The sequence below is a fragment of the Pimephales promelas genome, chromosome 10 (genome assembly GCF_988280905.1).
Source record: "Pimephales promelas chromosome 10, fPimPro1.hap1.1, whole genome shotgun sequence".
Lineage (NCBI taxonomy): Eukaryota > Metazoa > Chordata > Actinopteri > Cypriniformes > Leuciscidae > Pimephales > Pimephales promelas.
In genome coordinates this window covers 24,840,045-24,854,638 of record NC_142778.1, presented here as the reverse complement: position 1 = coordinate 24,854,638, position 14,594 = coordinate 24,840,045, and the positions used below count along the sequence as shown (strand labels likewise).

The window sequence follows — 14,594 nt, the reverse complement described above, 5'->3', positions numbered from 1 at the left end:
TTTGTAACACAATTCAGTAAATTACGCATACTGTCATTCCAATTCAACCAAACCGAACCAGTCCGACTGCTACAAGAAAAATGTATGCTTTGTCCAGGGTTTTTAATCAGTAAAAAATGTCGTCTATATGGATTTAGCATGTCCTTCTCACCTGAGCATGTGAGCTGCACTGAAAACCACATCAAATTCTTCACTGTCCAACTGGGCAGCTTTCTCTGCCATTTCGGCAGCCTCCAAAAGCCGCGAGTCCTCCAGCAAAAACTGACCTGAGGAGGAAAAGGGAAATTTCATTTTATATTTGCTTTTACTCCCTCAGAAAGACAAATGTGAAATATTTCCGTTGGCTGTGGGATGGATAGTATGGTCTGCCCTCTCAATGATTCTGTGAAACATGAGATAGCAAGGCCGCTGCACGCCGCGCAAACCATCTGACAGACCATTTGTCCAATTGAGATTTATCCGATAGGCATGTTTCCGTGACAAATTAAATGCTTACTCCTGTAAGGTTGTGGAAAGGGGACCGACTGGGATCTGAAACCTCTGCAGTTCCGTTGCTAGAGGCATCGGTCAAGACCGAAGTGGAATAAACAACTAGTTGCTATTTGGCAAAGCGGCACTCCACACTCCTGAACACTGCAGGGCCAAAACCAAACATTTTTTTCCCAAATAGCAATGGACCAAAGTAGAAACATAAGAAGTGATGTTATGCAAAGGAAGAAAGCTTAAAGGGCCTCAACTATGCTTTTTACAAGGTATTACCTTTTATGTAAAGTAATATAGCTCTTTGTGAATGTAAAAATCCTGCAAAGTTTCAAAGATCAAAGTGTTAATGTATCCTTAAAGAAAGAACTGATTCTGAACTGCCTGAAACTAGTCGTCAGTAACTCCAATCTTACAATGTCTACCACATAGAAATGTCCAGCTCAAGTCATGCTCTGGTTGACCAGCTACTTTTTTCAATGTTTCCTTATTGGACTCGTGCCTTGAACTGATACGGTAAAACCAACACCATTGTTGCAGTTCATATCACTGTGTATACAAGTGCTGAGAAAGCTTCCAGAGCTGAAATTGGGATACGGTAATGGCTGTTTAGTTTACAACATCCGCAGTAAGCATTAGACCAATCACAACAAACTGGGCAACAGATCTGACCAATCAGAGCAGAGTACACTTAAGGAAAGGAGGGGTTTTAGAGAGAAAAACAACAGTTTTTTTTAGGGCTGTGCAAAAATTAATTGCGATTAATTGCTTCCAAAATAAAAGTCTGTGTTTACATAATATATGTGTGTGTGCTGTATATAATTATTTTGTATATATAAACACACACACATGCATGTATATGACACAAATGATTTAAACAATTATTGCAAAAATCAGGCATAAATCAGCTTTCTTCCTTTGGTAAATGACAATGTGGTCAATCATGCAAAACGGAAAAAAACAAAGCAGGCGGCACGTTCTCCAGGACGGTGGATATACACCAGAGAACAATAGAAGGAAATAGAAGATCATCCTTGTGGCCTTTGGATAGTGCGTGTTCTAAAGATGCCTGATCAGACACGTACTAAATAATATTACGCAGATGCCTTGGCAGCTTTTGAGTGGAAAACACATTGTTGGGGTTAGCCAATGATGCTGTGTTTTTCTGGACTAAATCCATACATGAGAGCATCCAGAGACAGGTCAACTGTGAAAATCTAGGATTTGAGGAAAAAAGATACTAGGAAGACTGATATGCCAAGATAAAAAATAAATAAAAAATAGCATCCCAAAGATAATTCCATTTTTTTTTTAACATTCAATTTGAAACAACAGTATATTTAAAACAAATACTGTTGATAACATATGATGGCATAGTGTAAAATATTAACAATGCATTGCACAGAATATATATTTTTAAATGTTTTAATTTTACTAAAACTGAAATATTATTTTTCTCACTCTTTCCATTTCAAGAAGAGCATGACAGGGCGACAATTTGATTAAACTCATATTTTCATCAAAAACAGTTAATATAAAAACCGATGTAAAATTGACACCAAAATAAGGATGTGATGCACAATAACAAGAAAGGTGTTGAAAAAAAAAAAATGACCATAGGCTACAATTTGGCTAAGCCACATTCATGCAGATACACATAAACCCTCGTATGCCTTTTCCTTAGAGAAATAAGGTCTCATTATCTATCTTTGCTCGCTGAGGCGTGGGTGGTTTCGTCTCCCTGGAATAACATCTGTATGCAAGGTACGCTTCAGATAACACCCAAACAATGACTTCCTGCAAAGCACCATTTATCTTGCTGTGAAATAGCCAAACGTAACCTCAATTACAAGACTAAGCTAAAGAGTTAAATGTGAACAATTATGGCCAAAACGGAATGAAGTAAAATTGTGAAAGTGTTTCACGAATTTCACTGCATCAGCATAGCTAGAGCAGATGCAATGGTTGGAATCATATGACCTCATTATTTTTGAATAACTGCTAATGTGGTTTCAGCCCATGTGGGCATGTTTAGGAGAGATTAAAAATAAAGTATTACCAACCATAATGCATATAGCAGTTTCCTTTAGTAGGATCGAGCTCGATTGCCTTGAGAAAGAACTTCTCCGCTTCAGTTTTCTGACCCTGAAATGAAAACAAACAAATCATAATCAGGAATTTCTTCAGGGTGAGGTTTCCATGGAATCTTTCACTTTAAACCTGATGATTTTTGACCACATGTATAATGTTCACTGGAACAACAGGAAATGTGTTTAGCAGTGCCTAATGCTGCTATTATTTACATACCCCTTAACAGCATGATTTACATTTTTTTAAATGTAAAAATGTTACAAACTTCTTGCAAATAAAAAAAAGTAAAAAGAAAAAAAGCTAAACTGCTCCCACGATTCACTTGATTAACATAGCATGAAGTTACCTTTAGACCAGCTGCAAATCAGTGAAATATTTTTATTTACACTGTATAATTTAAATCCCCAAAGCAGTGATGTGTAACTTTAAATCAATGTATTACATTCACAGTGATGCCTACACTATACAGCCAGTGCTGTTTAACGTTAGACATGGATGTTTGCGAACTTACACCATGTCGAGTGTATGGAAGAAATTAAGAAAACCGACACATGGGACACTTGACTATCATAAACTATCAATGGGATAAAAAAAAGGGTTAGAGCAGTGGTGCAGTAGAATATGTTATTCCTGTGGTGGCAAAACTACTTGGTTACTGATGTAACCTCAGTTCCCTGAGTTATGAAAACGAAATATTGCGTAGCTATATGCATTGGGAAATTTATTCGATTTACTGAAACCTATATATGTAAAACGCATTTGCAGCTGCACAGCTAGCCCATTGAGCGTCTGGCTCACCTATAGGCTGTGCTGTACCAATTGCACATCCTCTGACGTGCGACCACTGAGATCACTCAACGTCATTACACGTCAGAACCCATCAAGGGGCGTGGCCTCTGCATATATTAATCCCCGAATTCACCATTATAGCAGGTTTATACAACTGAAGCGACAACTAGCCAGTTAGTACAGTGCGGCCGGCTACGCAATACTTCGTTCCCTAAAGGCTAATTTACAGTATACTTCTGCGTCGGACCTACGGCGGAGCCTCTACGGTATACTGTAGACTACGCGTTGGTTTTCATTTATACTTCTGCATCGTTTTCCGTGTTGACGTGCAATTGCACATGCAGAGGGAGCATGTGAAACCTGTGGAGAGGTTATAGCAGACCAATCAAAGCACTTGCGGTACGCGTAGACTTGACGCATTGTAACATTTTTGGAGAGGTGCAAGTCAGGGTAAGCCGAAGGGGACGCGTGCGACGCGTGAACTGAGGTTACGTGAGTAACCAAGTAGTTCCGTTCCGAACGGTCACTTTGTATTTTGTAGCTATACGCAGTGGGAACGCTATGCAAAACGCCGGACTGAGTAACTGGTTGCCACTGCAGCTCAGGACCCCTGAGCATACAGAACAAGCCGTAATCCCAACATGTATACATCAAACTAGACACCGTCAGGTCTAAAATAATACATCAGTATAGAGTCAGTAATCACCAACATATTACACTAATAAACCCAGACACTGTCGGGGTTAATAGTATATGACAATTCAACCAGCCAAGGCAGGTTTTATGTACTTGTATGTGTGTCTCATGTATGGGTTTTATGTATGGGTCTCAAATATATATACTGTATATATACATTATATATATATATATATATATATATATATATATATGCATGTGACAGTGCACCATAATATTAATGACAGGACCACTTTTGGGCCCTAATCATACACTTTCGGGCCCTAATCATATCATTTACATTTTGAGCGTGGGCGGGGAGCATCCCACATCCAACAGCTCCAGTAGGAATGAGAGATATTTCACATGACTCTGGGTCTATATGTTTTTTCGAACACAAGCTGGAAAAACCTGCCTATTTTGAAGCCCTAAATGGTCTAGCTCCTGTGTATTTAATGGACATTCTATCGCTCTACAATCCATCGCGTTCTTTAAGATCACTAAATTCGAGGCTTTTGGTCAATTCCAATCCACTAAAGGAGGGGGGGCGTTCTCACATTTAGCTCCTAAACTCTGGAATAGCCTTCCTGATATTGTTCGAGGCTCAGACTCGCTGTCCCAGTTTAAAACTAGATTAAAGACGCATCTCTTTAGCCAAGCATTCACATAATGCTTACCTTTTATACTACTGTTGAATCAGATCGAATGCATTAATATTATGAACAGCAGCTATGCTGATTATTTCCCATCTAAGTAGCGTTCGTCAGCTCCAGTTTGTATACAGCCTCTGACGGAGACTTCAGATGCCCCAACGCCTGCGATGAGATGACTAAACGCCTGTGAAGAGACGACTCAACGCCTGTGAAGACATGACCCAACGCCGGTGATGTTATGCCCTAAATTAATACATGATTAACTAACTGTATTTTTCTAAGTACATTTCTGAAATGCACTTTCTGTAAAGCTGCTTTGAAACAATATGTATTGTAAAAAGCGCTATACAAATAAATTTGAATTGAACTGAATTGTAGCATAGACGCGCTGAGTCAACAGGCTCCTAGCTTCAGGTCGCACCTGTTTAGCAGTGGTGAGAATTTACCAAAAGTGGTCAGAGGAAGGGCGAACCACAAACCGGCGACAGGGTGTTGGAAGGAAACGATGGCCATCACGCAAGCATTGGAACTGGACCTTGATGACCTTCACCATATCTGATGAGTCCAGTTTTCTTTTACATCACATGATTGGCCGTATACATGTGTCGTTTAGCTGGAGAAGTGATGGCACCAAGATACACTTTGGGAGATGACAAGCCGGTGCATGGACTGAGATGCTCTGAACTAAATATCCTGCTGGTAAATACTAGTCCGGCCATTCATGTGGATGTAAATTTGACACGTTCCACCCATTGTAGTTAAACGTTGTTGCAGACCAGGTACACCCCTTCATAACAATGGTGTTCCCTGGTGGAAGTGGCCTCTTTCAGCAGGATAAGTCATCCTGCCACCTTGCACACATTATTCAGGAATGGTTTGAGGAACATGATGAAGAATTCCCCAGATCTCAATCCAACTGAGCACCTGTGGGATGTGCTAGACCAACAAGATCCCTCCACGGTGGCTCCACCTTGCAACCTACAGACCGTGAAGGATCTGCTGCAAATGTCTTTGTGCCAGACGCCATCAGGGGTCTTGTCGAGTCCATGCCTTGGCGGGTCAGAGGACCAACAGCATATTAGGCAGATGGTCATAACGTTTTGGCTCAAATACATATTTTGGAGTATATAGCCTACATATATATTATATTTGGGTTTTGATTCATATGAAAAATATGCATGTCCTTATTTAAATAAGTAAGGACATGCATCAAGATAAGCTTTGTCAAGTTCCTGACAAACGCATGTCAGTGTCATTCACCGAGGTCATGTTATCACTCTAAAGCAATATCCTGCTTCACTCCCCTTTCCTCTGAACACACACCCCCTCCCCCTCTCTGCTGGACCCCCGACCCCTTAATCTGAGCATGACATCAGAGAGACAACAGATACACTGCTGTTCCAATGTCCCAGAGGTGTTCTCCAACGGATTCTGAGCTTGATTAGCGACGGAAATGAGAGAATTCAATAATGCAGCTGACACACACACACACACACACACACGCACACACACACGCACACGCACACACACACACACACACACACACACACACACACACACACACACACACACACACACACACACACACACACACACACACACACACACAAGTTTGTGAATGGAGGTCAGGGAAGGTCAGCACAACTGGGAAAGGACTGAGCTCCATAATGTCTCCTCCTTTCAACCCCTACCCGTGAAGATTTCCCTGTCCCCTCCAGGAACTGATGCCTGGGGACAATGATGGTGACTGCATGAACAATTCCTCATAGTTAATGTACATTTATTTTACATTAATTAATGACATTAAGAAGACTGACAAGAGTGACAGTGAACACTTTTATACTATTGCAAAAATAATCAATTTAAAATAAACGCTGTTCTTTTGAACATTTCGAACATTCCATATATATTTATATATATATTTATATATATATATATATATATATATATATATATATATATATATATATATATATGAAGAGTTCAGATGCAAAAGCCTCTAAATGCCATTTGAAATTTTCTTCTTTAATGATGATTTTTGTCAAACTTGTATATTCAAGTTCAGTAATTTCACTTAAATAACAATTAATAGGTAATTACCATTGCCATTTAAGTGAAATTACTGAACTTAAATATACAAGCTTGACATAAATCATCATTAAAGAAGAAAATTTCAAATGGCATTTAGAGGCTTTTGCATCTGAACTCTTCATATATATATATATATATATATATATATATATATATATATATATATTTTTTTTTACAAAAAGCAGCACCGTTTTCAGCATTGATAAGAAATGTTTCTTGAGCACCAAATCCACACATTATAATGATTTCTAAAGGATCATGTGAGACTGAAGACTGGTGTAATGGTGCTGAAAATTCAGCTTTGTTTGGGTTTTTATAATTATAAGGCTGCCAATTTAATGTTTTAATTCAGTGTAATTAATTAAAAAAAAGCTATAAATAAAAGCAATTCATCATGCCTTCTATTTAATTGCAAGTGTATTAATAGGAAATTTTTCTATCATCAGAGCAATCCAAGCATGAAATACATTAATACGTAAATGTGCATTTCATTTGATTAATTTGCAGACAATATAGTTAAACCAATTCTTAATTGTATTAAATTGACAGCCCGAATAATAATACATTTTGTTTACAAATACTGAATGTATTGCCATACGAGTTTGTTTAAGGCCACTCATGTTTTCCTCAGCTTCTGCATTAAGCATGTTCTGACGATTCATGCTACCCATCGAGATTTGCTACTTACTGGTTATGCGCATGTGCGCATGTTTAACAAAAGGTACATTTTCATGTGTTATAATGTAATTTCCCTTTAAAAAAAAGGCTAACTACCATATGAATATTTGTACGGTCAACCAGCTGAACAAGAATAACTGAAAATTTCAGTTACTAAGGAAAGGTGTGCTTTGACAAGTCAAAGATGAATATTTGATGATAATTTGTATTCTTTCACAACGTTTTAAAAATATAAACAGTAGTCTACAGAATGGTTTAACTTAAAAAAGTAAGTAACCTGGTTGCCTTAAAATTTTAAGTTCATTGAACTGGAAAAAGTGAGTTAATACAATGAAGGAGAATGATTTAATCATCAGAAACTCAAAATTATATGTTATCTGAACTAAATAAAGTTGAGTAAAGTTATTTAAGTTGATTTGACAAAAGAAAAAATGTTGTGATTACTAATCACGAAAATATTTTTTTTTACAAATTGTATTTTAATTATATTTCACATAATATTAATCAACATTCTCTGCGATCGATTCACGCTACGATAGCATTTTTCAACAAGGTAGCAGAAATCGTCAGCACAAAGCAAGCAGAAAACACAAGGACCTGAAAGCTTTGATCCGAAAACATGGTTAAAAATCAATACGGCTCTGAAGTCAAGACAAAACCTTTTGAATCTGCTTTCACTTGAGTGAGTTTCATCACAGCAGTGTGGTTCTGTGATCGATTGACTATGTCTTTGGTGGACTGACTTTGTTCTGGCCAGGACAGATTTTTCAGCCAAGCTCCCGCAAAAATGTTACCTTCTCCCACTCCCATCTGCAAAATGAATGTTTTGTTCCGCTCACGTCCACATAAGCCCAAATGTAAAAGTAGATTTTTTTTTTCAGTACGTCCATTAAATTTCCATTAAATAGTTTCAAGTCAGGCCACATAGCAACTACCTACCCCAGTATAAACGCTTCTGATATATTATTTGTTATTAAAAAAAAAAATCAACATTCAAAAATTACTAAAAATCTGTCACTCATTTTTGTTAATCTAACCTAAATTAATCTAAAGTTTCGTTATAATCAATGAAGCTGACTGAACAATTAATCTCTCATAAGCATGAGGATTTGCGAGTGTACAGAACTCAGCACTGAACACTTTCATATTGTTCATTTATTAAAAACTTGATTTTTGTGGGCTTAAAGTAATAAATGTAAAGCGAAGTTACATTAACCCCGCCTATTTTTTTTTTTCTGGATGATCAGAAAATGTATCCAGTCTGTGATTCAAAAACCATAATATGATCCAAACAATAATTTTTGTGATAGAAACTGCAAACAACAGCAAAAAAATTAATAAAAATAAAATAAATCAATTTAATCTCTCGCAATCCGCGCAATCCGAATGTCTTAATGCCCGCATCCCCACTTGCTCATCAAATGCATTGCGTCGGGTCTGGCAGGAGTGTAGGTCTTTAGTGTGAGTCCCTATTTTGTGTCTTGACGTCAACTAAAAGAGAAAGGAATGTCAAAGAGAGAGAGAGAGAGAGAGAGAGAGAGAGAGAGAGAGAGAGAGAGAGAGAGAGAGAGAGAGAGAGAGAGAGAGAGGGGGACAGAAAGACGAAACCCTTTGATCACACAATTTATTCTTGGCTGTGTGAAATGATGCAACTGACAGAAAGGTTTGGTCAATCTAAACTGTTCATAGTTTTATAAAAAATAACTTCAGCCAAAAGTGTTTCAAATTTTACCCACATTTGAAAAGTCAGTTATGGTACCAGCAAAAAAAAAAAAAAAAAAAAAAAAAAAAACACACACACACACACACACACACACACACATATATATATATATATATATATATATATATATATATATTACTAATACTTGTATTTAAACAAATAAATACTTTCATTCAGCGCGTATATGAGAACAAATTCTGCTCCTGCTATTGTTTTCAATAAAGTATATAGACATTTTGGCTACAGCGTCAGCCTTTTTGTCTCATTTTAATGAAAGATGACAGAAGACAGGAAAAATGAAGAGAGGGATCCCTTATGGACACAACACACACCTGATATGAACCAAAATTTCCAAAATGAGCACGACAGCTTAACATGCCTGGAACATGTTCAACTGCTATTTCACAGTGTGATTCCAAAAATAACTTTTATCTTTATAATAGCATGCAAAGATGAATCATTCACAATGAGAACAGGAACCTGTATTAAGAAAGTATGTTGACTTTACACAACACCGCTAAGTAGTGGAGATTCCATCACATTTCTCATTTGATTTTCTTGCCATAGTAGCTTAATAAGAAGCTCCATTTCTGCTAGAACCCGTCAGAACAATCCCTCTTTCAAAAGCACACTGCTTTCCTTGTACTGTCTTGCTGAGCTTTCAAAGATGCTAAATTAAGACAGCCTGTATTTTCTTTACATAATCAGCTGGTGGTGGCCTCGTGGAAGAAAAAGGCCCGAAGAGGACCATATGGAAGAGTTCCAGAGTGGAAATGAAAGGAGACAGACACAGGTACACTCTCAGAGCAATCGCCTCCCCTCAACCTTTTTTTAACACATCTTCTCTCTTATCTGTCCACACGGATTTCTGCTGAGTGAATTCAGAACCAGGGCATATGTGCGAGTAATCCGGTCTTCTGTTTTTTTTAGCTAGATTTAGCTAGTTTTTCAGTTCTAAATTTTAAGATCATTGAGAAAGAAAGAATGCCTTTGGTTTTAAGTCATGACTTCTCGGTTTAGATTTATGGATGAAAAAGGTTTCTTTATATAATAATTTTGCCAATGTGTGCTCAAGCTACATTATTTCTAAAGGGTATTTAACGTTTAATGAGAGAATTTTGACTTTCAGATAAGGACGTTAACAGAGTTACTAATAGGTAATTTATCTGGTGTCTCAGTGTTTTGTCTGTAAAATGAAAGAGGTCCAATGTTGTTTAGGAACCTTTTGACTTTTGTTATTTGGTCAAAAACAGTCCTGTTTCTGAAGACGGGTAAGGCCTGGTTGAGTTGTTTTAGTGTAGTGTAAGCTGAAACTTGCGGTTAGAGTACAATAACGGATTGCGAAACACACCTGAAGTGGTTGACCAATCACAAAACACTGGTCCAGCCGACCAATCAGATCACATTGTACTTTTCAGAAGGAGGGGCTTCTGAGAAAGGTACTTAACAGAGTGTTACTGACAGAGTGGGAAGAGAGTGTAAAATGTGAAAAACAATGTGTTTTTTGAACATTCGCGAAAATTCTTATAGACCCCAAAAACAATTGACATAGTAAAAGAGCATAATATGGCCTCTTTAACAACTAACCACCTACAATTTCAGTTAAACTGAAACAGTTAACAAAAACAGTTAAACTGAAATTGTATTTATTTACTCAAGTTTGTATATGATTTCTTATTTTTTATTTATTTTTTTTCTGTTTTGTTAAAGAATGTGTTCTGTAAGTGAAAGATTGTGACCTAAGCATAAGTGGGCTCTTAGTTCTTTAGTTCATCTTCTACTAAATGTTTTTGTTTATGGATGTTTGTTGTATGGTTTATGGTTAGTTTGTTGTATGAATGTATGTTTATTTTGTAAAAAATTGATATGTAATAGTGATTTTTGACCACAGGAAGAACAGCACTCATATGAATATGAGATAGCTGATTGTTGGATCAATAAACAATTCAAAATTCAAATTATTAGTGTTCATTGGAGAGCGAGTTTACCGTCATAGCCAGGAGCTTGCCGTAAGTGAGGTGTGCAGGTATATGGTCCGGCTTGGATCGGAGAGATTCCTTATACCAGTGTTCTGCCTCTGTCAATTTGTTCAGCCTCATGTAGGCCTCTCCTATGAGGGGAGGAGACAGGGGTCAGGTCAACATGTCAAAAGTTAAGGAAGCACATAACAACCCCCCCTCGCCATGGTTTATCCCATAGCAAAAATAGAGCCAGGCAACTGAAAATGACCCACAAATCATCTGAAATGTGATACTGGAGCCTTCTTTCGTTTATGTGAAATGAGCATTGAGTGAAACCAACAGACCTTCAATTATTTATAAGATTACATTAGATTATTTATATTAACCAATTTTTAAATATCCACGGGATATTTAAAAAAAATAATAATTAAAAGGCATGAGGCCTCAAAAATAATCCTGCCGATGGCCTTTTGGATTTTTTTTTTTTTTTATGTTTTTGAAAGAAGTCTCTCATCCTAACCCAGGCTGCATTTATTTGCTCAAAAATAGAATAAAACAGTAATATTGCCAAATAATTGAATGCATTCATGTGATGGCAAAGCTGAATTTTCAGTATCATTACTCCAGTCTTCAGTGTCACATGATCCTTCAGAAATCATTCTAATCCATTTCAGGATTTAATACGATGCAAGATGAATAGAAAGTTCAAAATTAAGTATTTATTTGAAATATAAATCTTTTAAATAAATTAAAAAAAGATATACACTTGTTTCAGTATAAATTTTGGATTGAGGATAAAAATTGTAAATACATCAAAAGCAAAAACAGACTTAAAAGATTTGTTAACTTTTAATAAAAAACGACTATATAAAAAAACAAACAAACAAAAAGTAATGTATTATACTATTATAAAAATACAGCGCCCTCTCTGGCCTCCAGCTCAGAATGTCCTAGCGCCAACCCGACTCTTATAAATCCAGATGTAAAAGCAGACTCTTTAAGACACGAGTATAAACACACACTCCAATCCTTTAAACATCATCTAATACCTCAGCGAGCTTCATGCTCCCACCCATCTGCAATAACACACATGCTCCTCTTAGACAGATTATTACAGAGAGCGAATCACAGCTACTTCACTGAGATAACACAGCCTAAACATTGTTAATGTAATGTAATTAGAGAAAAAATAACATAAGCAGAGGGTACGTGACTACACTGAGGTTTCACATGACCCGCCAATCTGAATACAAGTCTGTGTTGAGTTGGTGTCAAATATAGGACATGTGGGTCATTAAAACAGCCTCAAAGTTAAATAACTGGAATTATATATATATATATATATATATATATATATATATAGTAATCATAATCTAATCAGTTCAAGAGAAGCATATCTTTCAAAAAGAAAAGAAAGGGGATCGTTTTTAATAGTTATTATAGTGCTCCATTAAACTCTTAAACATTTTGAGGAGTGCATTATTGATATTTTAACTGACTTATGCTGAGGATTATTTTTGCATTGATATAAAACATGACTTTGTTGTTATTCGATCACAATCGATTACAGTGTCTTACACCAGTCTATTTAGATTACGAACGTGATGTCACATGATGTCATGCGATTTATTCTGTTTTTGAACAATTTACCACTGCACTACTTCAAGAGAGACTGAGACTGTCTAAAACACTTGTATTTGTATTTTTGTATGTAATTAGTATTTAGCATATTCCCTGTCATGATTAATGATGTCGGGTGGCACAATTGATTTGAATAGCTATTGCTTTGAATGCATTTATATGTATACATATTTGCATGACTTACTTGCATGTATTTTAAAGTAAATTTGAATGCTAAAGATATTATTTCCTATAATGCGATTACAAATTGATATGAATAAAATACACAACCACAAAATAATGCGTTAGGCAGTGTAGACACAATTAAATATTTACAAATATTTGGTTGTACCACCTGACCAAAAAATTTTTTTAATCACATAATTCCTGACTGCATTATGAAAATGCAGTACTTCCATTTTGAAAAGATTGAAGAAAAAAAAACTTTTTTGAAGCTTTATTTGTCATTGACCCAACATACACATGTTGGTCTACTTATCAATTTAAAAGGATTGTTTAACATTTTGACATCTGATTTCCTCAGTAAAGTTGTATTTGGCTCAGTTGGTCAGAGAAGACAGCTGTCAATTTTGGCTGTTAAAATGAGATAAATAAACAGCTGAAAAAGCAAAAACTAACACAAGAACACAGAAAAAAAGACAAGTGACCACAAATGAGCTTGGGAAGAAACAAACAGGGAAAGGAGAAAAAAATACAGTTATGATGAGACAATTGTGAGAAAATGGATTGGAAGGAAAGCTGTGGGTTGGTAATGTTGCATAAGATATTAAAATCCAACCGTCTGCTCCCATGCTTTAAATAAAATGGGATAATGATTCTCACGCTCCCTGTGTTGTACAAAGCGTCTAACTTATCTTGTGTGTGAAGCTGTTGACTCAAGCTGACAAAATCAATTCTATATAGATCAAAGAAAGCTTTGGAAATGGGTTCATGAGAAAAGGCACCGATACAGTTACAGACCCAGACTTGTGAGACAAGATAAAAAAACAACAATATGGAGTTACACTTACAGTATGTACGGTATAATGTACAGTCAGTCAGTCAGTCAGTCTTTATCACAAAATAAATCTGACACTGACTTGTATCACCCTGAAGGGGTTTATTTTGCAACAATGACCTGCTGACTGTAGATTATCCCACACAAATGCTTACTAAATAAATACTGTGTATGGATTGGACATGAGTTATTGATTTGAGTTTAAACATATTCATTTAAATGATCTTGTGGACAGCTTACCTAGCTTATCTTGTGGATTTTATTATTTTGTAGCTAGCTTAAAGGCCTTACAACACAGAAAACAATAATTTTAGAAACCAGGGAAGACACTGCAATAATATTATATAAACTTAAAAAAAAAAAAAAAAATCTTAATAAAATTTGACTTTTTTATTATAAAAGACTATTGCTTTTTTTTCCTTTTTTTTAAAATCTTACTGACTAGTTGTATGCTACACTCTCAGAAAAAAGGTACAAAAGCTGTCACTGGGGCTGTACCTTTTCAAAAAGTAAACTTTTGTCCATTTTAGGTGCTAATATGTACATTTTAAGTAATATGTCAAATTTAGGTGCTAATATGTCCATTTCAGGAGCTAATGTGTCAATTTTAGGTCCTAATATGTACATTTTAAGTGTTAATATGTACATTTTAGGTGCTAATTATGTCCATTTCATGAGCTATGTCTATTTTAGGTGGTAATATGTACATTTTAGGTGTTAAGTACATTTTAGGTACTAATATGTACATTTTAGGTGTTAATATGTACATTTTAGGTGCTAATGTGTACCACTAAGGTACTAATATGCAGCCTTTG

General features: G+C 36.1%; 1 protein-coding gene across 1 annotated transcript in view; it reads right to left on the bottom strand.

The window, feature by feature from the left end:
- Positions 1-14,594, bottom strand: part of tmtc2b (transmembrane O-mannosyltransferase targeting cadherins 2b) — a 126,235-nt gene that overhangs the window by 11,302 nt on the left and 100,339 nt on the right. Inside the window, exons 8-10 of the mRNA XM_039650490.2 lie at positions 11,169-11,290; positions 2,544-2,625; positions 152-266 (exon numbers count right to left, since the gene is read on the bottom strand). Coding sequence (XP_039506424.2) covers positions 152-266; positions 2,544-2,625; positions 11,169-11,290 — 319 coding nt within the window. The remainder of the gene's footprint in view (positions 1-151; positions 267-2,543; positions 2,626-11,168; positions 11,291-14,594) is intronic.